The sequence below is a fragment of the Pieris rapae genome, chromosome 20 (genome assembly GCF_905147795.1).
Source record: "Pieris rapae chromosome 20, ilPieRapa1.1, whole genome shotgun sequence".
Lineage (NCBI taxonomy): Eukaryota > Metazoa > Arthropoda > Insecta > Lepidoptera > Pieridae > Pieris > Pieris rapae.
The window spans coordinates 1,558,348-1,585,644 of NC_059528.1; the positions used below are offsets into that span (position 1 = coordinate 1,558,348).

At 32.4% G+C, this 27,297-nt stretch overlaps 3 protein-coding genes across 3 annotated transcripts; 2 read left to right on the forward strand and 1 right to left on the reverse strand.

The window, feature by feature from the left end:
• Positions 1 to 84: 84 nt before the first annotated feature.
• On the reverse strand, positions 85 to 13,189 carry LOC111000825 (probable peroxisomal acyl-coenzyme A oxidase 1). Its single transcript, XM_045632514.1, has 13 exons — positions 12,818 to 13,189; positions 12,259 to 12,418; positions 11,259 to 11,427; positions 10,685 to 10,808; positions 5,507 to 5,751; positions 4,583 to 4,743; positions 3,952 to 4,114; positions 3,519 to 3,709; positions 2,720 to 2,872; positions 2,361 to 2,466; positions 1,512 to 1,664; positions 955 to 1,071; positions 85 to 868 (listed from the first exon to the last, which is right to left on the reverse strand). The coding sequence occupies exons 1-13, from the start codon at positions 12,939 to 12,941 to the stop codon at positions 725 to 727; spliced, it is 2,010 nt and encodes a 669-aa protein (XP_045488470.1). The 5' UTR covers positions 12,942 to 13,189; the 3' UTR covers positions 85 to 724.
• A 404-nt stretch (positions 13,190 to 13,593) lies between these two features.
• Positions 13,594 to 15,408, forward strand: LOC111000827 (60S ribosomal protein L19). Its single transcript, XM_022270412.2, has 5 exons — positions 13,594 to 13,721; positions 13,916 to 14,022; positions 14,171 to 14,334; positions 14,455 to 14,645; positions 15,239 to 15,408. Exons 1-5 carry the CDS (start codon positions 13,717 to 13,719, stop codon positions 15,372 to 15,374), a joined length of 603 nt encoding a protein of 200 aa, XP_022126104.1. The 5' UTR covers positions 13,594 to 13,716; the 3' UTR covers positions 15,375 to 15,408.
• Positions 15,409 to 16,968: 1,560 nt separating this feature from the next.
• On the forward strand, positions 16,969 to 26,915 carry LOC111000831 (probable peroxisomal acyl-coenzyme A oxidase 1). Its single transcript, XM_045632500.1, has 12 exons — positions 16,969 to 17,270; positions 17,765 to 17,924; positions 19,158 to 19,326; positions 20,614 to 20,737; positions 21,414 to 21,819; positions 22,081 to 22,243; positions 22,673 to 22,863; positions 23,511 to 23,660; positions 24,012 to 24,117; positions 24,870 to 25,022; positions 25,721 to 25,837; positions 26,673 to 26,915. Exons 1-12 carry the CDS (start codon positions 17,153 to 17,155, stop codon positions 26,814 to 26,816), a joined length of 2,001 nt encoding a protein of 666 aa, XP_045488456.1. The 5' UTR covers positions 16,969 to 17,152; the 3' UTR covers positions 26,817 to 26,915.
• Positions 26,916 to 27,297: the final 382 nt, after the last annotated feature.

The following is a 27,297-nucleotide window of genomic DNA, read 5'->3' on the forward strand; positions in this document are numbered from 1 at the left end:
TATTGCTATATCATGGCTAACAACCCTACCTGTACCTGGTATACATATTTATTTTAGTAGGCACATAATTAATAAAATAACTAATAACGATATATAAAATTTATTGTAAAAATTAAAATCTCATGTCAATGTAATAACCACCACCTAATGACATTAACTAATATAATTAAAAAAAACGCGGTACGGTATACAACATTGAAGCTATCTTGAATGGAATGCAAAATGATAACAAAGTTATAACTTTGTTAAAAAAAAATATTAATATATATCTTAAAAATAATTTCACCCCAGCAACCCTATATAGTCACTGGTAGAATTAAATCTAATTTAACTCCAATATAATTCTCTGCACCATATAGAAATGTTAACAGTCTTTAAAATTCTTAAACTCCAAATACTCTAGTACATAATACAATAAATATAAAAATAATCTGTTTGAAAAATATCATCACGGTGCTTATAATAAAATTAAAGTACCTAATCAACTTGTTTTGTCAGGTTACAGTACAATATGAAGAAATATCAGTAGATTACTCTTAACTTTAACGGGAAACAGGTAGAAGTTGAACCCGTTCCATATTCTACGATAACCGTAAGTTTTAATGAAGGGGCCTTTTAATAGTTAAAAGTATCAAAGGTTTGTAAGAACTTGGAACAAAATTAATACTTTATCATGTAAAAAGTATCAAATCTACTATATTTGGTCAGATTATTTCTGATGCAATCACAGCTTTCCTTGCATCAATGGTTTTAGATATTTATGAAAACTTTCGTTTACCGGTTGAGCGTTAAGAGGACTCTTCATTGCTTCTTCCATAAGTCGCTCGTACGCTCTACCATCGTACGATCCAAGTGTTGAATTTAAAATCTATGAAAAACATAGGATACATAAGACCATTTAAATAATAAATAATTTAATTTAACGTATGACAATTTTAAAATAAGTATAATTACCTCGTCTCTAATATCGAAAGCGTCGACAAGTCCAACGGCATTTATACGCAATTTGCTCATTGTATTCTCATACCAGTTCTGCAATTGTTCGATATCACGCTCCGATATCGATGTGAACTAAAAGACAATGCAAATGTTAACATAGGCATACATTTTTTTAAAAACATATTATATTCAAAAAGAGCTGGGATTGGGAATGTAAAACGAAATGCACTATGTACTGTATGTACTATGTATTGTACTACGTTCGATAGCGATGGCACATTTTTAGCCCAATAGGCGTTGCGTGCGTCCGTTTGACGTTGACACTTGACAACTGACAATCGACCACAACGTTTCGTCTTGGGTCTTAATGTTTCAGATTAAAAGTAATAAAATTTTAGAATGGCGAGCTGACGGTAGCCCATGGCACTTTGCTAAATCAATAAAATGAGATTGTGAAATTTTAAAGCGAAAAAATATATGTGGTATATATACTCTTAATAATAAGGTCTGAGAAAAAACAGATGATTAGTTTTTGCAGATAATTTTAATGAAACTTTGTTTTTAAAACTTACCCTAAGCAAATCTCCCAATCTCGCTAACGCCCAGTACACAACGTACAAGTCAACTAGCTGCAATAGCACTGTTTTTAACTCAGCCGACACTGTCTTCACCAATTCTTGCGTCTCCTTGTAGTACGTGGCTAAGATTATTGCTCGGCAGTGGGCCTAAAACATAAATGTATTTCGAAAGGTTCTCTATTGAGACAGTTCACTCAAGAGGGATTGTGAAGTCTGGGATGGCAGGACCGGATCTTTAGAGCAGGCGCTTGGTTTAAATTATTTTACCAGTTTGTTTGCGTTTTGCATCAAAACCTGGTTCATACTTACCGAGAATGCTACTAGAACTAGGGTATTTTTATATTATCCAGTATACGGCCCCAATTGGCTGTTTATTTATTTATTTTGGTTTCTTAGAGAAATTAATTTTTATTTTCATTAAAAAAATAAATCTGCTTATATATTTTTATTTTTATAGGTTAACCTTTTTATTGGCTTTGAAATATTTATATATAATTATTTTTATTTATTATTTATTATTGCTATTTTATCTTTGATTTTGTTTTATTATATTTAATTAGTTATAGTAACGGTTGTTTTAAGTTTTTTTGTTTCTTTTATTAATTGATTTTTATTTTTTGTACTCTACCCTCTGATGGTGTTTCTTTAACGTTGTTTCTCATTAGGGTTGCCTGGAAGAAATCGCTTGTAAGCGATAAGGCCGCCCTTTGCCTTATATGTATTGTAACTGTTTTTTTTTATTTTTGTTATGTGTGTTTTTGTATAAGGCAATAAAGGATAAATAAATAAAGCGTTTGATTTAGTCACAGATATTTTGTAATACGAAAAATAAAGAGTAATCACCTCAGAAGCAGAAATGAGCTGAACTGAAGTCATATTCCACGCGTCTTCATACGACATACCACTCTTCTGACGTTTCTCAATCTGCGCAACGCACAAACCGATTTTTCTGTAAATTTAAATAATATAAAGAAAACTCGGCGCAGTGTACTTATTGTAGTTATACGAAAGTCACACTTAGCATAAAGACAAATAATTTTTTGAACAGTCTGTGACATCTAACGTCAAAAGTAATTAAGATCTCTACAGTTTTCCACACCAAAACTTTGTCTATAGCTTTTTATATCTATGACACAAAGTTATTAACAACTAGATTATTGCCATACAAATGTAGATTATTGTAATTAAATCGAACTACTCACCCCGCAGACACATTATAGAATCCCTCGACGATTCCTTCGATAGTGTTGTCCCAGGGTGGAGAACGACGGCCGTTCCCCACCCGGGAGATGTAAGACACGGTGGGGGTTAAGGAGTTGCCCGAAGATGCTTGTTGCCACGACTTTACTAGGTACCTAGTAACGATTTACGAAATACATTATATATAAATTAACTCTGTGAAAATTTCTAAAATATTAACACACCTACACTACTTTCCAGTACTAGCAAATGTTAAAAAAAGATATTTAAATAAAAAATGTCCTCCGTACATATTTTAACAAGGACTTCTATAGAATTAAATTATAACATAACCTCATTATATATGTATTTATTTTATTTGATTTCGGAGTAACTCAAATGATTCTAGTTTAACTCTATATTGTATTTAAAATTCTCGTCACAATGTAAGTTCGTATACTCCTCCGAAACGGCTAGACGGATTTTTATGAAATTTAATATGGATTCAGTAGGTCTGAGAATCGGCTACTATCTACATATACAGCATACAAAAATACATAAAACCCTTAATTTTCACCCCTCTACAATTAACCCCTATTTTTTTATTTGTTAATTAAAAGCTTATGACATGAACATATTATGAACATATGAATGACATGAGGTTCATACAGAGAAAAAATCACAAAAAGTCTCTGGTAGCATAGCATAAAGTTTCATGTTGGTATGTACTAAAAAGGTAGGCTACGCATCAAGCAGAAACGAAGTTCGCGGGGGTTCGCTTTACATTTAATTTCATTATAATATATACAAAATAATATTTACCTAGCAGTTTGCAGTAGCAGCACGGTATTCTCTCCCTCATAAGTGCAAGCAGCAGTCACCAAGCCATACATAAGCGGCAGATTTGAGGCGAGCATATATCCATGTCCGCCACACGCTAAACGGCATCGCTCTACGCATTCCGCCGCATCTGCTGTGACTATTGCTTTAAGACAGCAGGAAAGAGCATGTAGCTAGAACAAAATATATAATGAGAACTAAATTTTTATAACATAAAATTAATTGTCATCGATCGAATGTAGACATGCCGATGATGCGCTCATAGAATATAGACTCGTGCATAGACAATAATTTTTTTAAGATTAAGAAAGCGAGATTTCATCGTAATGCCCTTTTTTAAATGAAGTCTATGGAAAAAGGTAAACTTTATATGGTAACCCTAAAAAAATATCTATAGCAATATTTAAAATTTTACCTCTGGCAATCTTTCCATATCTCCACTCTCCATCTCAGCAGTGACATTATTATACATATTCCATATCCAGTCGGCGTTCGTTTTAAATGCGTAAACAGACGCAATACCGACGAATAACTTATGCTGCTGTGTTAGATAGTCTAGGATCTGTGGTTCAGGTTCACTGGAGAAAAAAAAATGTATCGGGACTATCATCATCCGATTCGGTCGAACCGTTCCCTACTCATTGGCCTAATCAAAGACAATATTAGACAGGTCGAAGAATTGCTTAGGGCATTACACGTTAATTACGACTTTTAGAAGTATTTTACCTTGTCTATAGACTTTTGTGTCTATAGGCAATATAATTCTTATATGGCTTAATTCAATGGTATGTATTTTTCATGTAAAATGAGATATATGAGGATATAAAGTTATATACAGTTATCATATCCTAAATTATTTTAACTTATTTTATCTACGTCAGCAATAGAGGACGTAGAACTATCTAACTGGAAAATCATTTAAAAACTTTAAATATAGTTGGTTTCATAGTAAAGTCAAGTCGTATATAGAACCATTATAAAAAGTATAAAGATTTTGAACGTTACAGCAAAATACATAAAGATATTATTAAATTTTTTTGACTCACTTTGGTTTAGGCTGCGATTGTCTCCTAATAGCCGAGTACCTGGTTGCTATGGTAACCGCCTTTGCTATATAATTGCACATGTCATTCACCAACATCACTCGTACGAACATCATCGTGCCGTAAGTTAATTTCGAACTGGGTGCATTCACGTACGTGCCATCCTTAAAAAACAATTTCTCGTAACTTGCTAAGTTAACACAAGAATAACATTTGTATTCTCATAGTAATTATAAAATTGTAAATTTTAGCAGCCATTGTGACATGTGTATACCATACCACTAAAACGCGGAGTCAATGTAGAAAAAGAACTGGTGTGGAAGTTCGTAGAATTTTATAATGGGCTATTCGAGTTCGTTTAACTTACAGATATTGTTTTTTTTTAATTTTCTTATTTGTTTAAAAAAACAAATGAAACATTTATAAATTCGAGAACCAGCCAAAACGCTCCTTTTGGTCAAGATAGCGTCGCACTTAGGCGTAGGTACCATGCCTGAACAACTCAAGTTTTTTAGGTTTTAATTATAGTTGTTAAATTCAGGAAATACACATTATTTTTCCACCAAAAACAGTCTCCGATGAAATTAAATCAGAGATAGAATTATGATTTGACTAGCGAAGGCATGGTTCGTCATAAATCAGTGGCCATTTTGTGACACGTGTTTAATTATAGATAAATTAATAAAAAAATCGCGATTACTTTAAATAAAACGATATTTTTCATACTGTCAATTAGCCCATTATTATTTGCTACACAAATTATATACTTTTGTTAAGTGTCAAGTTGATTACTGTCGTTCTATTGTTAACACATAATTTTAGCATTGCACCTAAAATCCAACGCCGCCATTTTCAACACAGACTAGCAATGTTGATTTAACGCATGTCATACTTTGTACTGAATGTGAATATAATTATGAAACCTACCTCTAAAACCTTAGAATTCTTCATCAACATATAATCTCTTGGTATCCTGACATGTTCCAACCCCAAAAACCCGTTGTTCGTGCCGTTCATGCCAAGTTTTGCACCAATCTCCCCGACCTTTATACCAGGTAGAGGAATGTGCGTTTCTTCATCTCTCAGCTGTACTATGAACGGATGAATGCCATGACATTTGCCCTGTGTGTACAACTGCGCCATTACGATGCAGTAATTTGCCGTGTGGGCCACTGGAAAATTATAATAAAATTTGTTAGCTGAATTAGGATTTCACCTAAATGAAAATAAGTCAATTAGCTAACTATTTGATAAGTTAATGCGGTATCACTTAACATCAGGTGAGCCTCCTGACCGTTTGCCCCCTGTTCTATAAAAAAAAAGTTAGCTAAGAACTACATATAGGAGGTACGAGACGAGCTAAATGGTTTGCAAATATTAATTAGATAAATGTTCATAACGTCATAATAATAAGAACAGTTAAGATATTTATAATTGTTGTTAAAACTTATAATTTAAAAACTCGACCACATTTCGCCTTTTCAAATCAAATCATATTCACGATATTCTTACACGCTTTGATCTATAATTTCTGGAAGGTGATTAAGTAGTTTGATAGCCATGGCCACATAATTATTTTAAATGCATCGTGGTACTACATGCAGTAGCCGTGTTCGATGCAAGATAGGCAAGTATCTTTAAATGTTTTCAATAATTTTTTATACTTTTTTAAAGTCATAACTGCTTCTAGGAAAGAATATTTCCTCTTCGTATAAAAAAGGAATAACTTGATTACATATACCGTGAAATATAAAATATATATATGGAATAAATTCTTTTCCGCGAAATTAAAGTTTCTAGTACCTACCACCTGCTAATATCGGTTATAAATTTATCGTTAAAAAGTTTATCTGTGGGATTGTCTTAGTACGTAGTTCGTCAGGCGGCAGCAAAAGTTTTATGTTCGATTTCTTTTAATAAAATAGAATAACAAATGTTATTGTCACGTTAAAGCAATTAATGTGTGCAATACATATATTTAGATAATAACACTGTTTATGAAATAACAAGTTAATAATGTGAAGGTTATATACGTATTAAATTGATATAAAAATACTCGTCCGGGGTGGAACTCGCTGACTTACAGATTCTATCATTACAAGAAAGGGTTAATAAACTCTTTAAATATTATCTATATGCTAAAAAATAACAGAAACACAATGATAAACATTTATTATTCAACCTTCAACAAATGTATGTTAACAAGTTAAATTATCTTAAGTTTATATTTTTTTGTAACAAACAGGTTTTTGCACATCGACTTCATACGATTCACATACTATTTATATATTCTCTTAAATTGTTTAACTGTATTGCTCATCTGTCTCTCTTCATCACAGCGTAAATACGTTTGACAGAAAAAGATAAATAAGTACTGTCCAAATAGGGTGCCAAACGACCGATTTAATTTTTATAATCTAGTGGGAACCGTATATGGCCTGAGAATTGATTTCTTACTTGGTAATTTTAATTTTTTAGACAAAACTCGTTAAAATTTGTGTAATTTTTATTTTTATTGCAGGATTTAGTCGCCAAGTATCTAACAGAAAATACCTATAATATAAAACCAAAAAAAAAATTAATCACAGATTAAATTAATTAGATTATTTAAAGCGTTTTATCTTCATAGACAAAGTCTATGGAAACTTCTGATTATATTATAGTAACATAAAATGTAATTACTAATCGATTGTGATTTATCAGTAATGCAAGCTTAGATAAATATACAATTTTAAATTGATAAAATTATTTTGAAATAATTATGTTGATAATAAAAAAAATTGTGTAATGAAATAATTTAACAATTTTACAAAGTGCTTGCAAAATTGTTAAATTTAAATTAAAAGAAATATATGGAGACAAAAATGTTGAACTAAAAATATTTTTTACAACAATGTTTTTACAACTAAATAATCATCTCAAGTCGGTAAGAAAAATGACGCGACTGTATCCACGTAGTAGACCTTGAACTTGGGACTGGCAAAGGCAAACTATTCTTTGTACTTTTATGCAATGTTGCCAGCTCCCATAGAACGAATACCTCTAAATATAGATTACAAACTCATAAAGTATTTGTTGTACACTCGGTTTGAAAGGTAATTTCAAATATGCATTTAAAAATACATTCAAGTAGTAATAAAAAAACTGGTACTTCAATCTTGCATTTTTATAGCTTTTTGAAATTTCATTTATAGCCACGCTTGGAGTTTCTATTTCGTTTAGCTTGCTGGTTGGGTCGAGATTTAATGTAAATTGTATAGAATCGTGCGAATAAAAATATCATGAATAAAGTAGTAGTCTTTATGAGTTTATGTCAATTATTTCCTACTACCCTCGCGGCCCACGAAAAAGCTAAAAATTAACAGTCTTGCGAGCGAATTATTCATTCCTTTAATAAACTAATCTTTTGTATCTATATGTACTTTGTATTTATTATTTATCAACACACTGCCACCCCCTTTTATAACAATCACGCTTGAAATACGACGCATTAGGTTGTAGTCAGACTTTACGTTCGCCTAAAACACATTTGATTTTGACATACGGGAGTTGCTCAAAGTATCGTTATAGAATCACATCCCATATGCAATTTGATTAAAACTAAAGCCATAAATCAAAAAAACAACAATAAAATACCAATTCAACAACAAGGGCATTAACTTTGATAAGGTATCACGGTTCCGGCAAACATATACTAATAATAATAAAAATATCAATTTATCAATCAAATTAAATAATATATTTTTCTCATTAATTTAAAAACTTTAATTGTTGTGGTGTCAAAAAAAAAGACAAAGTAAGGAGTAGCGACATCAGAAGAAGGACTGGGGTACAGGACGTGGCTCTGAAAATAAGAAGACAAAAATGTAAATGGGCAGTTCACATGACCAGGGGAAAGGATAAATGGAGTAAAATAGTCACACAATGGTACCCAAGAGATGGAAAGAGAAAGAGAGGTAGACCACAAAAAAGATGGGACGACGACATTAGACAAGTCGCGGGAACAACATGGGGTAGAGTGGCCTTAGAAAGGCCAGAATGGAGTAGATTGGGGGAGGCCTTTGCCACCTGGCAAACGGACAGGCAAAAATGGAAAAAGGAACAATTTACGAAAAATAAAAATAAAGAATACGCTGTCATGTCCGATAAAAAAAGGCTATTATATTATATACTATATAATTGTTGTGGTAATCTGCTATTATTAGACTAGTAGAAACCCGTGTGTCGAAACATATTGAATTTTGACTTACAATTTAGTAATTACACCCAAACTCTCATTTCTGCATCCTAACCTTATAAAGTTTATTTTTAAATAGAATAAATCCTTCATGGATTTCTTTGCCGGGGCTTTGAAATAGCGGAGGAAGTCTGCTGTTAAGGCTCTGAGAAGAGGATGGCTATTTCCGAACTGAAACCTCTTTGCCCCGTTGAACAGCAAAGCCTTTTTATGTCTTTCTGTGATCGTCCTTTCGAACTCTTGAGGTCCTCGTTTTCCAGAACTAACTTATAATGCAGTCAAACTGCTAGTCTGTTCCTTTCTTCATTACATACGGGTTTGCGGCATTGGGCAGTTACAACAGTTATAACACATCATATAGTATCGGATGACACACGTATGACTTTCTCAGCTAATTCCCGTATGTCTCTCACTATCCGATTCATCAACAGCTTCCAACACCACATAGTAATCAGTACGTGCAAACACACCAATGTACGTTTGACATAGCACGCGATTACTAACCAATGATTCTTTTCTATAAGTTAATTAATACTTTCTCGTACAATAAATAGTTCTGGGAAAACGACAAGGCATCTCCGATAAACAGAGAAATATGAGCAAGCGCCACTGAATTATTAGTTGTCTAAACTAATAATTCTAATAACCTATTGATCTGTACTGATATGTGTTCTCAATATAATTGAGTATTATTTTCCAATCAGTTACATGTACCTAAGCATGTAAAATATTTATTTATAAATAGACAACTCTCTCTCTCTCTGACAAGCGGGGAATACGTCGTATATATAAAGACAGTTTAATGATTATGACTAAGGCTGGCCATAGACGGACTGCATGATGCGGTCCAGACCGATTACTGTAGAGCAGTCGCGTTGATGACGTACACGACTGCAATACGACTGCTTGGAGCAGTTGTGTTCGACTGCAAAATAATACTGATGCAAGTTCATTTACAAGATGAATTTCGATGAACCACTACTATTACAAACGTAGGCGTAGAAGTTTCTAACAATAATTAACAATGGAGTATTTGTTGATTTTAATACGATAGAATTATATTTGAAAGAACATAAATATGTAAAAGTTAGACATAAGCACTATCAACACTAAATATTTACAACCTAATTATCATATAACACTACAATATTTATAATTGAGTCATACATTATTTATGTATCGTAATTATTATAGCGTAATTAGCACGCGCAATGTTAAACAACAAAGGTAAAAGGGGGCCTGGTATCAAACTGTTCTGCTCCTAGGACCGTAGACAATCCTTAACACCAGTTTCCGCTGTCTTAAATAGCCACCACCAAATATATATACCAAACGTACAAATAAACTTTTTAATAAAAATTATTATTACTAATAATTTCCCTAATTTAACAACATTATTATTGTTTCCAACCCCTAGAAATAGCAACGTTCGGTATATTAATAGTAAAATATACTCAATGTTGTTTAAAAACCGCCTGAATTCTGAACATGAGGCAATACTTTGTGTCGAGCGCATACAGACAAATTAAACTCGAGTATAAAAAAATCTCTGTCAGTAGATTTTAATGATGCATATTTAAGTACTAAATCTAGCGGTACAAATCGGAGCTAGACGTTAAATTCGAATTTAGTTAACCGTTAGAACAGAGATCTTTCGGAACATAAAATATTGTTATTTAAACTAAGGTATATCCACTAAGTACTATAAAAAGACATTCTCACTATAAGATAGTAATTCATAATAAACTCATAAAGTTAAAAAAATAAACACGTTTATAAGTTAACGTCATGAGACATCACCGTCGTATTTTTTTTTTTTAAAACGAATCCGGTTATTGTTTCAAAATAGGAATATTAAAAATACTCACATCCTCCAGGCCACCACTTGTACGAGGTGAGTGTGGGTGAGTTGAGAACAAACTCTTTGGTGGATGGATCGTACGTGGCTGTCGTTTCCAATCCGCGGATGAATGTACCGTGGCCCAACTCGGTCTATAATAAGTTTAAGGTTTGCAATAAAGGTAAAATGTGTAGTGTCTAAAAACTAATACTGAACTGAAGATCTATTGGAATGCACATATTTCCGCTGTGCCAAATCAAATTGCTCGTAGAACAGACAGTACTGTACTAAATAAAAACAAATGTAGTAATGAAAATAAATATCGTTCCCATACTCCTCCGAAACGGCTTATTAAAATATTCATTTAGTCTGAGAATCGGTTACTATCTATCTTTCAAAGGGGATAGGAATAACAAAAAAATATATTTTATTTTTTAGACATTTTTTTGTTGTTTTAAAATCACAGAATGTTGGTATTTGCTAAAAAGGTAGGCTAGGCATTAAGGAGAAACGAAGTTCGCGGGAGCAGCTAGTTATTATATAGTAATCGTTTGAAACGTATATCGTATGAAACCAAGACAAGTAACGACAAATCAATGTACCTGGGCATAGGTTCCAATAATGCTGAGATTGAAGGCCCTACCAATCCAATATGCTTGCTGCTCCACAGTTCCTTGACCCATAACAGTGGGTATAAACATGACATAATGCAATGTGATAGGGTTGCCATCGCCCAGTATAGCTGAACCTAGAGACCCACCCAGAAGAGCCCTACAAAACAATTACATATAAATAAATAAAAAATAGTTTTAATAAAAAACACATACAAAATCTATATTTATAAAAAGGGGGCTGCTAGGGGTTTAAATGGTGGAAAACATAAATAATATGTAAATAAAAATGCCAATCTCCTCCTAGCCGAGAGGCTCCTAAATATTTGATGTCTTTTCTCTCTTTAGAAATAAAAACTTTCACTTGCTTGTTACATATATAATCTTTATATATATAAATGCTTTCTGAAATTTGCGTTATCTAACTATATGACACGCGAACTGTTTAGTCTGTTTAAATTTTTAAATTGTTTAAATAAAGTTGATACAATGTTCACATGATATAAGGGTGATCTTGTCTTAACTAGAATCTAATATTGTAATAGAAATTATAACCTTGAACATTAGAAATATTGTATTTCAACATAATCCTAGTGTATATAAGTGGCGATCATAAACAATTATGTAAAATTTTTATGTTAAACAAATTTACTGTATTATTTATAACTTTTATTGTACTGTATAAATAATTGCTATGTCTATTATATTTGTATAATTTATGTTAAGTAATAACTTAAATAAAAGTTTAAATTGAAAACAGTATTAGGTCTAACATTATTATCATGTAGTAGACCCAGCTGTAATTGACTGTTTGTCTATTATAACTGGGACCGCTATTGCTAGGCTGTATTTTGTAGAATAAAAAATTACAAATCAAAGTTAACAAATCTCATAGACTTTGTACATTAAGGTATGTTTATTGTTTACCTATCATAAAAGTATCTAATTAAGCTATGGGAACAACGGTATTTACATTATACATATAACTCACTGATAATTTTCCATTCCTGCATTTTCCTCTTCCTGTAACTTTCTGATCATTTGAAACATGGCACATGCTTTCTTGACAGCTGCTTCATATTTCTCTTTGTGACTCAAGTATATGGCTGGTACATCAGTTGTGTTGTACAACTGTTTAAGTACTGTGTCCTCTAAAAGTTTCATAAGAAAAAAAATCTTTGTCAGTAGATTTTAATTTTATTTTTACTTACAAATCTATCACAAATTACGAACTTGTCTTGATAAGAACTTTTTTAAATAAAAAAATGTACTAAGTACAGAAAAATAAAGACAACTTAATTTTTGATAAAATTATTATTACTAATTTAATAAATAATAAAAAATTATTATTACTAATAAATAAATAACTACACCAGCAGAAATTTAGGACTTTAAACTGATAACATAATGATCTCTGTACCTATTACTCAAAACATTATGACATTCTTATAAATAATAATATAAAAATGCACAGTTTTAGTCACAAAAATAATTAATATGCACCAAAATCTTTGTTCACGAATAAAATCTGAAGTAAAAAACCTAATTACCTCGCAATTTTCTCTCGGCAGTCTTTTGAGCACCTCCATCTAAAATGTTTGTTAATTCCGTTATGTTGAACGTGCAATTATCTCTTTCTCTTTGCAAATCTGTATTCACTTTTGTCGTAGTCATTTTAGCGAATTGACGAAGGCACAACTTATATCAATAATTAGTTCTTACGTACTTCGCAATAACTGCGTAATCGTAAAGTTATGAAAGTGACGTTACTAGTACAAGTAGTTAATACAACGTAAACCCCGCTCCACACGCCAAGACTACCAAGTCGAAACTGGTTAAAACTTATAAGTATATAAGTGATCGGTAAAAGCAAGTCTTATCTGATGACTTGTGACGTAAATGTAAAATAATTTTCGATCATTATGTTTCGACCTAGATTAATAAAATAAAAGTACAGTATTTGCAATTACATTATTTATAGAGAAAATAAATATTATTTAATCATACAATTATTACAATTGTATTAGTTTCACTATTGGAAACATATTACTATACTTGGAACCAGTATAATTGACTTTGAATATAATTAAAAATATATTTTACTTATTATGTTTAATAATATAACAAAAATTATTTTTATAGTTTATATGCAACATTTCTATTGAATCACCTGTTAGTAAAGTTTAAGAACTTGTGCCATAAAACTTGTATTGTAAGGCAATATGTTTACTGTTTACACTTTTATCAATTGCCATTAAATGTCAAACAGTAAATTTTCAAATGGTTGAATGTTGACAATGACAACTACCTTAAAGTATTTCTTGTCTCCACAGATTACTTTTTGTCCGTTAAGGTACAAATTTTAATAATGGTAACTTTCATGCGCAGTTGCCAAATCTAAAAGCCGCCATATTTCTTTCTTGTGTGCGTTGGATCTCACCGAATCAGGATGAGGTTAGATTTATTGTATTTATTTAATTTTGATGGTTAATCGGCTATATTACAATAAAATCAATCAGAAAATCGTTCAACTGTTACGTTTGCATAATTTTTGCATCATTTGATTATAACTTTACTTGTGTTCACGTTGTCAACAATATCGGTCCGACAAGCCATGTGGTTCTCACACACAAATTTTTATTTTTCAGTTCCCTCAAATTACAGAAGAGGCTTGCAGCCTCTGTTATGCGATGTGGTAAAAAGAAAGTGTGGTTAGATCCAAATGAAATCAATGAAATCGCCAACACTAATTCCAGTAAGTATAGATTATGTTAATATTCGTTTCATTACAACCTGTTTAAACACTACGTAAAACTAAAAATTATATGTAGGCCTCATCTGTATGATAAATATTTCAGTATTCGCTTGAATAAATATGATAATCTTTAAATTGTATATTATAGGACAGAACATCCGTAAGATGATCAAGGATGGTCTGGTCATCAAGAAGCCTGTAGCAGTTCATTCCCGTGCGCGTGTCCGTAAGAACACAGAGGCCCGTAGAAAAGGTCGTCATTGTGGATTTGGTAAAAGAAGAGGTACAGCTAATGCCCGGATGCCACAGAAAGTGAGTTTTGAAGTGTTTTCTATTTTAGATCGATTGTTTCAAGAAGACCCATTATTTTTTACTTCACTATTATTATAAAGGTGTAAAGTATTTTATAATTTTTGATTTGTGCCATTTCAGGAACTGTGGGTACAAAGACAAAGGGTACTCCGTAAGTTGTTGCTCAAGTACAGAACAGCCAAGAAGATTGACAGGCATCTGTACCATGCCTTGTACATGAAGGCGAAGGGTAATGTCTTCAAGAACAAGCGTGTACTGATGGAGTACATCCACAGGAAGAAGGCTGAAAAGGCTAGGACTAAGATGTTGAGGTAAACTGTTTGCTATTCAAATATCATGCTAATAATGACTTGTATAGGATTAGGAAAATTTCCAATATTATTATTTATGAACTGTCCATTAATTGTATTCTTCTATTGGGTATTATAGTATGTTGTGACTTAGCTAAAGAATTTCCAGTGTTCTCTTCAACACTTTTGTAGTGTAAAAATGACAATAATAAACATTATAACTGTCATTATATACAATATATATAGTTAATTGACATTTATTTAGTTTTGTGAAGATAGATGTTATATAACAGCATATAACAATATTATTATACAATAATAAGTATGAATGTGTTTATTTACTGTTTTAGAAGAATCTTTATCCTAGTTATGTGATGGCAGTACAAGTTTTAAAGTGCATTTATTTTACTCATCCACCACTTTTTGATATTATAATTTTGCTTATACTGTGTGAAAAATAGTAGTTTGATATTTTTTGTTTAGTGTGATGAAAAATTTCAGTAGTTATTAATTAATGCTAAAATATTAATGAGAATTAAAAATACTTGCACGCCCCATCACTAAATATTTGTACCTACACAAAACATGCTTAAAATTTTTACCATTGTTTACAGTGACCAGGCTGAAGCTCGTCGTAACAAGGTCAAGGAAGCGCGCAAGCGGCGTGAAGAACGTATTGCCGCTAAGAAAGAGGAGCTCCTGCAAACCTTCGCGAGGGAAGACGAGGCCGCCGTTACTGCTAAGAAGTAATTTGTAATATAACCAATTAAATATTGGACCCAAATTGTTGTTTTTTTAATCCTATTTCAATAAAAATGATTTTTGTGACATTTACAGGAAGGGAAAACATTGCAATGAATGTTTATAGCTACCTTTAAAACTGATAATACACATTCTATATATTAATATTACGTGGAATAGTATAAAGCTGAATTACCATGATTTGTCCATCGCATATGGCTGTCTGCCTTCGGCTGTTATTAATAAAGTATCATATTAGCTCTTTTTCTATAGGTCGTCGTTGTAGATATAAATCTAGCACTAGTTGCTTGCCAAGTGGCATAGGCCTGCCCCACTCTTTCTCTTTTATTGCGCCAATAAGTTTCCATGTAATTGTAAATTTGTATGTTCCATCACTTATTTGGTACCTTCTACCACGCTCTCATTAAGATGGACACTATTATGTTACATTACTAGATTATTTCCTTGTGGATTGTTTCGTATCTCTTTAATCGGCATCTCATACCCGAGCACAAGTCGGCAAGGAAGCATCATGTTAATACTTAAACTACTTAACAAAGTTCTTAAAAAAACAAAACAGTGTAGGTATTTAAATAGGTAATCAAATAAATAACATAGTTTAAAAACCCAATATCTGGCAAAATTTGATATTAAATCGTAATAACTACACAAGTAGGGTAGATAAAAATTAAACAGAAAGATCGTCTTATTTTCGATGATGTCGTCTTGATTATGATTGAGTGTAAGAAATTAGTGTATTACAGCAACCCAGACAAGTTTAGCACCTTTGTCGTGACCAGTGCAGGTCAGTACAGCATAGCATGTCTCTTATCAGCCGGATGATGCGATCACATAAACTATAGACTATTTTAAAAACTTATAAATGTTTTATATCTAAAGAAACCTATCTGAAACGAATGCCTGCCATATTATAAAGTAGTTTGACGAGTTTAAGCGTGGACGTAGCAATCTGAATGATAATCCGCGTAAGGGACGTCCTTTAACAGCGTCTACTGAAGATAACATCAGTAGTGTGCGACGCATGATAGAAGAAGATAAGAGAGTGACCTATCATCGCATCTGCATACGGGCAAGCCCAGGCGTTGGCATAAGACATGCGGTGAAAGCCTACGAAAATGCCAAAGAAGAGACCATAAGGACTAAGGAAGAATGGGCCCACTGCTTTTTTCAGTGGTTCCATCGAATGTGACGATGTGTAACTAAAAAAGTATGGGCAACTTTCTACATTAAGCCGTTTTTTATTTTCTAAACACTTTCAGTGTTACCTAGGTATATTTCTGTTGATTTTTCAAACAATCTAGCATTTTATGTTATGACTTGTTATATAATTATTATGTTAATGAGGTATGACTTGCAATGAAATGGGGTTTAAAGATTGCGAAAAGATCCGGTCTAGCCGAGAAACGATAAATTGCATTAGTGTCTAAGAATCCATTGGGGCAGTGTGCGCGCCTCCATATAAATATTTCTCACCGCGGCATCTGTACGATCGTAATTAAATTATTTAAAAATATATTATTATAATTTGTCTTTTATGTTTTGACTTCTAATCGTTAAGCGGTCAGCGATCGTTGCTTTAATTAAGTTTACTGTTTGTAATGTATTTTAGTAAATAATTAAATCAGTACATTTACATATTATGTTAGTCAAATATTATAAATACGCTTCGACGTAGACATGTATGTTTTACATAGGTGAAACTCGCTTCTCAGTGTACACTGTACAGTTGTGCGCCAGGCTCGAGAGTTGTGTGTTTGTGTGTCAAAATGGTCAAAATAAATGAAGATTTGCAAAGAGAACGAGATAAGTGTACATTTAAAATTGCTGAATTGACAACTTTAATCGACGGTGGACAGGATAGAACTGACGCTAGAAGGGAAAGAGGTGACTGACACTGATTATCATATTTAGTTCCCATTGCAAGATATAAGGAGAGCTCTATGTTAATTTATTGCAATATAACGCTTAATGATTTTATTTATAAACCATGTATAGGTATATATTTTTTTATAAATGGCCAAATATTTAGTATTTGTACAAGTTGAGTCATGTCTTATTAAAGTTGCGATACATAAAAAAGCCTGGGTCTCCCTAATCACCTATGAAATTTGCTTTCGGGCCCATTATGTATACATTATATTTGTACATCTAATAAATAAAATTATAAACTACTATAACTAAATAAAATTTTCCGAGTGGCGTGACCTAAAAAAACCTGGTAACGTTCAAAACAGTACCAGGTATTTCAATAGGACTTGTATTTGTATGATCTCGGACTTACGGGAGTAAGTTTCAGCGAAGTCTCGTTTCTGAATTAGTTTAATCTATGGAGTGGTTTCCTCTACAACATAAAACATACCTATATGTATATTTTGCAGAAAAAGTTTTACTTAGTAGGACTAAAGACCTCGATGGCGTCCCGGAAGAATATTTGAGTCACAAAGAGAAGTATGAGAGGTCTATAAAAAATTCAGTGATACTATTCGGTTTAGTTCGGCAAATGCAAAAAGAAGGGAAAACATCAGTTACAGATTACAGGTAACGAATATTTAATAGTAGTAATATTTACGTAAATATAATCCGACAAGGAATGAAGCATGTATTCAAGCCTTGTTGCCATGCTTCGTAAATAGAAATACTTATTTTTTTATATTGCTAGACTTGGTTGAAGCCGCCACTATTTGTAGTAGGTACTCTATAACTTCCCATAGGACCACCGGGATTAATTGGGATATCACTTCACATCAGGCGAGCGGTTTGTGAGACAAAAAGAAGGACGCAGGACAATTATATTAAAAAAAAATACACAATGACTTGGTACCGCGCGATTTCAAGGTTGCGATATTAGCGTTGCTTACAAAAAAGACAGGATCGGTCACTGTTGGAGGCTACAGAGTATGTATAAATTGCTAATATGAGTTTAAGTTTTACTTCTGGTGATGGATCTACATTGCGAATTAATAATGTGTAAGGCAATCTGCCTGCTACTTTTAATCGAACCTTTTCGATTCGGAGTTTGGTATATGTTATTTAAATAGGCTACGACTTAACAAATTTAGACTTTTTACTATTTCAAAAAAAAAGTCAAATTAGCGGATGATGTAATGAGCACTTGACTTTTGAAGTTTATTTTACTGAAATATAGATTTTAGGTATTATAAATAATATCGTAAATTGTTGAAAAACGTTTTGTATAGTGGCAAAGATTTTTATTATTACCAAATTCCTGTACAAACATTTATCAAGATATTAATTATCTTTTGTGTAATTACTTACTTATTTTAACTGCTTCTTCTTTAGCTTGCAACAATTATCGTGTTTTAAATTCAACACCTAAATTCTTTATTTGTTACTTCTATTAACAAGTTAGAAACCAAGTATCTAGTATAACTAGTAATATATCTAGTACGTAGTATAACTAGTAATATATCTAGTTCGTAGTATAACTTGTAATATACCTAGTACTCTTGCTACATATTATATTTCTTTTTTATATAATTCCGAATTAACTAGTATTATAGCACATCTGCGAGAAGGCGCAAATACACATACACAAAGATCGTGTTCTCTGATTGGGAAATGACCTTCTGATCCAATAATAATTATGCAAATCTTCAGCGTTATTATATTATAATTATATATTATATTCATAAATTTATGTTAATATATATATACCTATATATATAAAATTATATCTTTATTTACATAATCTTTTATAAATAATTATAACATTTCATATAATTAAATCTAACATTGTTTAATTATGTTCAGAGATGTGATAACTGCACTATTGGCATCAGCGCAGACACGCGATGGTTCACCCATGGGTGTCCACTACATCATGTTCATGCCAGCTATTCTCAACCAAGGAACGGAAGAACAACAGGCCCAATGGATGTCTCGAGCGTGGAACTCCAGCATAATTGGAACTTACGCTCAGGTAATTTACTTAATAATAAGTCTTGACGATAGAAAAGTATTTAATGTAGAAAAGAAACCATAAATTTGTTGTATGTTGTTAAGAAATACTCTATTTTGATTCCTGCTATTTATTTGTGTCTCGTGTACATATACATATATACAGAAACTTAGTAATATGATTAGGTAAAAAAATCTTCATTATTAAAATATTATTGTGCTCATATATACAGTAGATGATATTAAACCGACATAGCATTGTGGGATTATGTCGATAGACACACAAGTAGGCTGGCAACTACCTTATTATATTTCTATCATATTACCAAGAAACATTTACATAGTAATAATAAAAATCTAAATATATAAAACAAAGTCGTGCTACTAGTTACACCACTTATAACCAATAGGACGGATGTTAGTTATCTCTTTTTTGGTGGATTCTTCTCCGCTCCGAAGCAGAATGAGTAATAATATATCGGATAAGTTACCGAATAACAATAAATATTTATGTAAATTTTACGAATGCAAGCAGCATGCCATCTATTGACAAAACTACGCATCATTTTACAAAGAATTCGAGTCATATATCAAGAAATTCCGATCTTCAGGTGAATGAGGAGACGCATAACCAGGCTGGCATAAGAGGCTTCACGTGTAAAACTGCAATTGTTCTTTCGCAATAGCAAGCAATTAAAGATTTCTTTTTTTTGCAAAAAAGTTTTATTAATGCTATTATGATGAACCTTAATGAAATCTTTAATGTATATTTCTCATTACAAAAAATGTATTTTATGTATATGAGAAACTTATAATATAATTATACTTATAATTATAAGAAACGTATAATATAATTATACCTATAATAAAATTGCAATATATTATATACGAGCGAGGTACACGTCGCCATTAGCCGTCCCAATTTTAGTCTATTATGTTCACTGTAACATGCATCTTTAATGCCTTTATGAATTTGTCAAACGCACCAATATTGAATTTTAGATGGTAATTGATTAAATAATGGCACACCCTCATACCTAATAGACTTCTTCAAATAATTTGTACGCGTCTTCGGCAAGATAAGCAAATTTGTTCGACGAGTATTGTGATATTAAGTTGTTGTATAAGTTTAACTTAAGTAACAACGATATTATTAGCCTGTAAGGCGGAACAAAGTAAGCCAACTCAGAAATTAAATAAAAAATAAATTAAAACAAACTTAAAAAGTTTGGTCCTCATGGTACCTTTATCTCGGCAGCATTACCTCGCTTTATTGCGATATTTATTCATAGACATTTTTGTATTATAGACCGAATTGGGCCACGGTACATTCATCCGCGGATTGGAAACGACAGCTACGTACGATCCATCCACCAAAGAGTTTGTTCTCAACTCACCCACACTCACCTCGTACAAGTGGTGGCCTGGAGGATGTGAGTATGATAGTAAATGTTTCGTTATAAAATGCACATATGTATGTGGTGTATAAATAAAGAGAAATTTATTTATACACCCGGCTTTTATTTAATCTCCTTGATGCTCAGTTATGTCCGACATGCTACCGACCGATAGTGAAACGTATTTTACGATAAGTGAAAGAACGGCGCGTTTCGTTTCATTGCAATTACATTAATTTATTGGGCAACAAAATTTCTGTTCCAATCACTTGACACGACTAGTTGCCTATGATCTATCAAAGTCAATAGAAACGCCCAGTTTGGTATTACGTGAAATTACAATGTTCCTAAAGTATAGTGGCGTTGCTAGGGGGCACGGCGGTGCGGTCCGCACAGGGTTTTACCTTTTTAGGGTGACATCCACCCGGTCACTCAACTTTAAGAACAATGTACAAATAAATAAATCGCTAGCATAAAAAAATATTTTTCTGGGAATTCTCCACTAACACTAGCATTAGCTCTATGTAGAATTCGGGGATAACCGCAAAAGAGCCTGACGCTGTCGTGGGGGATGTATATAAAATTTATTGCTTTCTACTTTCGATGGGGTGACACCACCAACTTCCGCACCGGGTGCCACCAAAGCTACGCCACTACCAAAGTAGGTACATATACCCAATATCATTATTTTACTATGGTATATTATTTTCAGTGGGTCACACGGTTAACTATTGTATCGTGGTAGCACAGTTATATACAAAAGGACAATGCCATGGAATTCATTCATTTATTCTTCAAATACGAGACGAAGAAACTCACGCACCATTGCCTGGTATCAAAGTAGGAGACATTGGTGCTAAACTGGGTTTAAATTCGGTTGATAACGGCTTCTTAGGCTTAGATAATGTAAGGATACCTAGAAATCAAATGTTGATGAAGCACGCCCAGGTTTTGGAAGATGGAACGTATGTGAAATCGAAGAATAGTAAGCTTAATTATGGAGCTATGGTGTTTGTAAGAGTTGTTATAGTATTTGATATGGTAAATTACCTGTCAAAGGCTTCGACGATTGCTGTTAGATATTCGGCGGTTAGGCGGCAGTGTCACATGAAGGAAGGGTGAGTATTTATATAGATTAACATATAAACCCCTTTGTTTTGTAGGAAACCATCGAATTTCGTCACATTGTTCAACAACAACATTGATCAACAAAGTGTTCAGAGATCTCCGTAACAATTTGTAGGGAATCAAAATACTAAATCGTTTTACTTTAATAAATACCATTGGACAATAATGTTAAATGCATTCATTTCATTATAACCTTTTTATTTATTTCTCGGACGAATGACATACACAGTTGACAATTGACATATTTTCAGGAAGCCTGAAACACAGATTCTGGACTATATAACGCAACAGCACAAAGTCTTCATTTCTATTGCGACTACGCACGCTTTGCGAGTGACAGCTAACAGATTATGGGACACGTTCAATGCTGTGAATGAAGAGCTGGGTGGAGGAAATCTCAACAAACTACCGGAAGTAGGTACATAACACAACTGTGTAATTACCTATTCATTTTAGTATCTAAGTCATTTTATAGGGAATCCAGAATGTTATGCCAAAAGTAATGTTTATGATTAACGTTAACAATTTTTTTGCGGTTTTCTATTAGATGTGTTTAGCAACTGTGGTTCGTTGCAGGCGCAAACAATTTTAGTTTCATTTTGGTACCTATTAGATAAAATAGTAGTATAATTTTTAAATATTTAAAGAACGAAGATTTTTTTAAATTTATACTTAAAATAAAATTTAATACTTTCAATAAATTTGAGAAGCTTAAACGCCGATCCGATTTTTGCTTACGTCACTTGTTATTTTATTCATTTTTAAATCTAATAGGAAAGTAGGTAGGAAAATATAAAAAATATTATAACTCAACTTCGATATCGAACGATTTCATAATTTCAGCTTCATGCCTTGGCGTGTTGTTTAAAAGCTGTAAGTACAGCAGATACTGCGAATTGCGTGGAACGATGCCGTTTAGCCTGCGGTGGACACGGCTATATGCAGTCTTCAAATCTGCCTCTGACTTATGGTCTGGTCACTGCCGCTTGCACATATGAAGGGGAGAATACTGTTCTGTTGCTGCAGACTGCTAGGTATTTTATTTTAAATTTATTTGAACAGATTGTATGTGGAGAGTCAGTAGAAGTAGGTAGAGGATAACAAAACATATTAGCTGATAAGATATATCAGAGTATTGACGCTGGTGGAATTTGCGAATATTAATAAACAATATAGTTACTGATTTTAACTAATTTGACTTTGATTGCTTTGGCAGATATATAAAGTACCTACTGGTAAAATTCTTTTAAAATTTAAATTGGCCTATAAATTTTAAACTTGGTGGACCCCTTTTGATATATGTACTTTAAAAGATCCTGTAGTTAATTTTCGTTAAAGTTTATTAATTTGTTAATTATGATTTTGATAACTATTGAAATATTAAAAAAAAAATAACTTTTAATTTTGCAATAGTTAATAATATATAGCTTTTATCACAATTGCTTAAATGTTAATATTTTTCGAGTTATTAACATTTAAGATACAATATAATAAGACATAAACTAAATATCATTTTTTTTCATCTTATTTTGTTAATTACAATTTCAATTTTTAATATGCACCAAAACCCTTCAAAAAATTTTTCTAGAGGTGATTCCGAATCGAATAAGCCATCGCTCATATTTTTAGGACCTTTATCTCTATTTTTCACGTAAAAAATAAAAGCGATGATTTTTTTTAGGTTTTTGGTAAAGACCTGGCAGAATGTTGACACAGCGAAGTTAACGCCAACTGTGGAGTATCTAAAGATCACGAGATCGAAAGGGTTTATTGAGAAATGGCAGAATTCAATTGAATGCATCATTAAAGGATTTCAAATCGTTGCCATGGGGTTTGTTTTTACCTTTTTTTAATGCACTCATTTATTTATTGAAGTGAAACTTCTTTATCGGCGTTGGAAAAAAATACAATTTTTCGGTTACGCGTCAATTTTTTCCGTTACCCGCCATCTTTTTCTTGTCCCTACGGTTGATTTGAAAAGATTCGAAGCTATTAATTACAAAATATATAGGATAGCTGATTAAAGAAACTATTTTCTAAAAAGATTTTGCCGGTGTCAGACGCCCTAATAATAATTGTAAAAGCGTATCGAGCTATTAAAACTACATATAAAATATATATTCCCAAAAAATATTTTCGGTTCCATGGCTTTTTCTGCACCAATATAGTTGTATTTTTCTAGAAAAATATCATCAAGTGTGGATCACATGCAGCAAAGAATATCTAATGGGATGGCTCTCGAAGATGCTTGGAACACGACGTCAGTTCAACTCGTATCTGCCGCTGAGGTATCTATTTAGAACTATATTTCACTCTCACTGATCAACTATTAAAACAAATTTAAAGAGTTTGGTCCCTATAGCCGTATACCCTAGGAAAAAAACAATGGTGGACGGAAGACTCCATTTTTGCTGATTATTGTTTTCCGCCTGCTTTGCTGCCGCACCAGGTTTTTTTGTCTGAAGGAGGTTCTACTCCTCAAGAAAAGATCAACGGTTAACATTACATAACAAATAAAACTGCTAAGACATTTTTTGTTGCTCAGCGTAATATATAATTAAGAGATATTTAATTTGATAAGCAATTCAACACGTACTCGTATATGTAAAACAATTGATGGATTACTAAAAATAAAATATATTACTAACGCATAATGAATAGATTTTTTTAAATATTTTTCGGTAGTTCAGTTATCACATTCTAACAAATTTCTCCTTATAACAAAATAAGTACAGATACCGGCAAACTTCTTGAGCATTTAACAAGGGAGTGGGGGAAAGTTTGCGTATCGCAGCGCGGGAGACAAACGTCAACCGATTTACTAATCACGCGATCGACACGTCACTTGACTCCCCCCCCCATTGTCACCCAAAAATCGCTTCTGCACAGGCAAGTACATTTGTTCAAGAAGTTTGCCGGTATTTGTATGAATAATCCAGTGACGCTTTGAGTCATACAAATATTCGCCAAATTTATGAAAACCTTTGAAGCCGAATGAAGAGAAATATTTCTAAAATAACACAGCTTTTTTTTATCTTAGGCTCATTGCCGTGTTATCATCTTGTCAACGTTTTACGAAGAGATGAATAAAGCGATGGCTACAGTGTCCCCAGAGTTGCGTAAAGTTTTGCAGAAATTAGTGGAACTCTACTGTGTTTATTGGGCTCTGGAGAAAGTTGGGGATTTGTTACAGGTATATATTAATTATAATCAATAATAATTATAAAGACTTAAAAATACAAAGATTGTGATGCGGTATGTGTAGGCGTAAAACTATTACATTATGGTTTATTATTATTGAAATGTAAAACGATTCTTGTCGAAGAGGTAAAATCTTGCTAGAATTCACGATAAACGCGGGCATAAGCTAGACTAGCTAATTTAATATTTATTCAGTTAAGAACACTACGAAACAATTTTATACGTTTCTTAATCGTATAATTAAAATTCATTTTTAATCATAGAACACAAACACCAAGAATATTTGGTACCACTGATCCAATTGACATACATTTATAAGTTTCATAAATAAACGACCATCTGTTTATACTTAAAAAAATATTAGTAGTCAGATTACTAGGCGAGCCATATCTTGATTTGCCAAAAAATCTGTTTAACTGCCTGCGTCGATTACACTTTTCATTTTGCGTGATTTCAAGTTGACAATAAATTATAGATTTGTGTGTTATAAATTACTTATATGTATTTCATATTCATGGTTCTTGTTTCTTTGGATAACGGTTATCTAAATGACTATGGGTATATAAATGTTTCTGTGTATTTTTTAAGTTGTAATAGAAAGATTCTAGAACCATATTATGGTAAATATAGATTATTTTTAATTTTATCCGACTTAAATAGTATTATATTAGTCACACATATGTTTTGCAGTATGCGCCAATTGCTCAGAGCGACATACGAGAAATGAAAAGCTGGTATGAAGACATTTTGGTAGAACTTCGACCAAACGCGGTAGCCCTTGTAGATGCATTCGACATAAGAGATGGTGTAAGTAATAAGCTGTCATACTTCGTACATACATTAAAAGAATTATTTAAAAGAAGTCTAAACTAAGTTAGGTATAAATTATTAATAGGATTTTGAAATCTACACAATTTTTCTGACTTCGCAATAAAACAATATACGCTATACCAATTGTTATAAATGTCGGAATAGGCCGAGACATCAGAAGTAAAACACAAGATACAGTAATATATCATATCAGATATTAAGTATTTGTTTATATGAGTAATATTATTAATCACTCCATAATTATTGTAGAATTATAATGAACACGTAAAAACTGTTAACTGCTTACAGAAAACAGACTGGTGCGACAATATCTTGCCTAAAATTGTTTTGGATTTGAAAACATTTCTTTGAGCGACATTGTCAATTGTTAAAGGATAATAATAATAAGAAAAGCCCTTTATTCGCTGACCATTTAAGCTTACATGTTATTCTTAATCTAATTATATAGCGAAAATTTATTCTCAACCGCTTTGGTCAGGTTGTCTGTCGACATAGGCCTCCCCCAATTGTTTCCATGTCTCTCTATCCTTGGCAGACCTTCTTCATCCTTTTGGTAGATCGTCCTCCCATCTTTTAATTTGGAAAAGAAAACGAGGAGGTCGTTTTCTTTTCCCGTTCCTCAGATACCACTTATCCTTAGTCCATTTTTCTTTTTTTAGTCCTCATTATACGCCCAGTCCAGTTTCATTTAAGCTTTCTTATTTTTGTAGCTGTCCATCGATTCCGTAGTTTTATATTAACCATAGCCCAAAGGATAATAGACCTCCCTGAATACACGTGCACATGATAGTTTTATAAATATTTATTACAGTTACTACACTCAACCCTCGGAGCCTACGACGGTAGAGTGTATGAACGACTCATGGAAGAAGCTCTCAAATCACCGCTCAACGCTGAACCTGTGAATCAGACTTTTCACACATACCTTAAACCATTTATGCAGGGAAAGTTATAACTTTGGGAGAGTTTTGTTAGTTATGTACTTAATTAATTATAAATATAATTTAATAAAAATATTTGCATAATGTGTATTAAACTGTGTTACCCATCAAAATGCATTTTTATTTAATAAAGTAGTTTTCAAAATCCAATATTGATTAAACATTTACCGTTTAATTAAATACATTTCGAACATTAAACTTTACCCTTTATTGTATTTAATGAGTCACCGATGGACGGGTTGCTGACCTACGGTTTTGAATGGAATATCGCTCTTGGTCCGAAGGGCGTTGACAGTTCAGCTCAGGATATTTCTTAAGCTCAAACTCAAAATATATTTATTTATATGAATAAATATATTTTGAGTTTGGAGTTTGATCTGCTGAAGCTGAAGACCCCGATAGCGATCATTGATTTAGAGTACTTATATCGTCGTTGGTTGCGACATCAGGCTACGGATTTTTAGAGAAGTACATCTAAATAGGCTATTAATGACG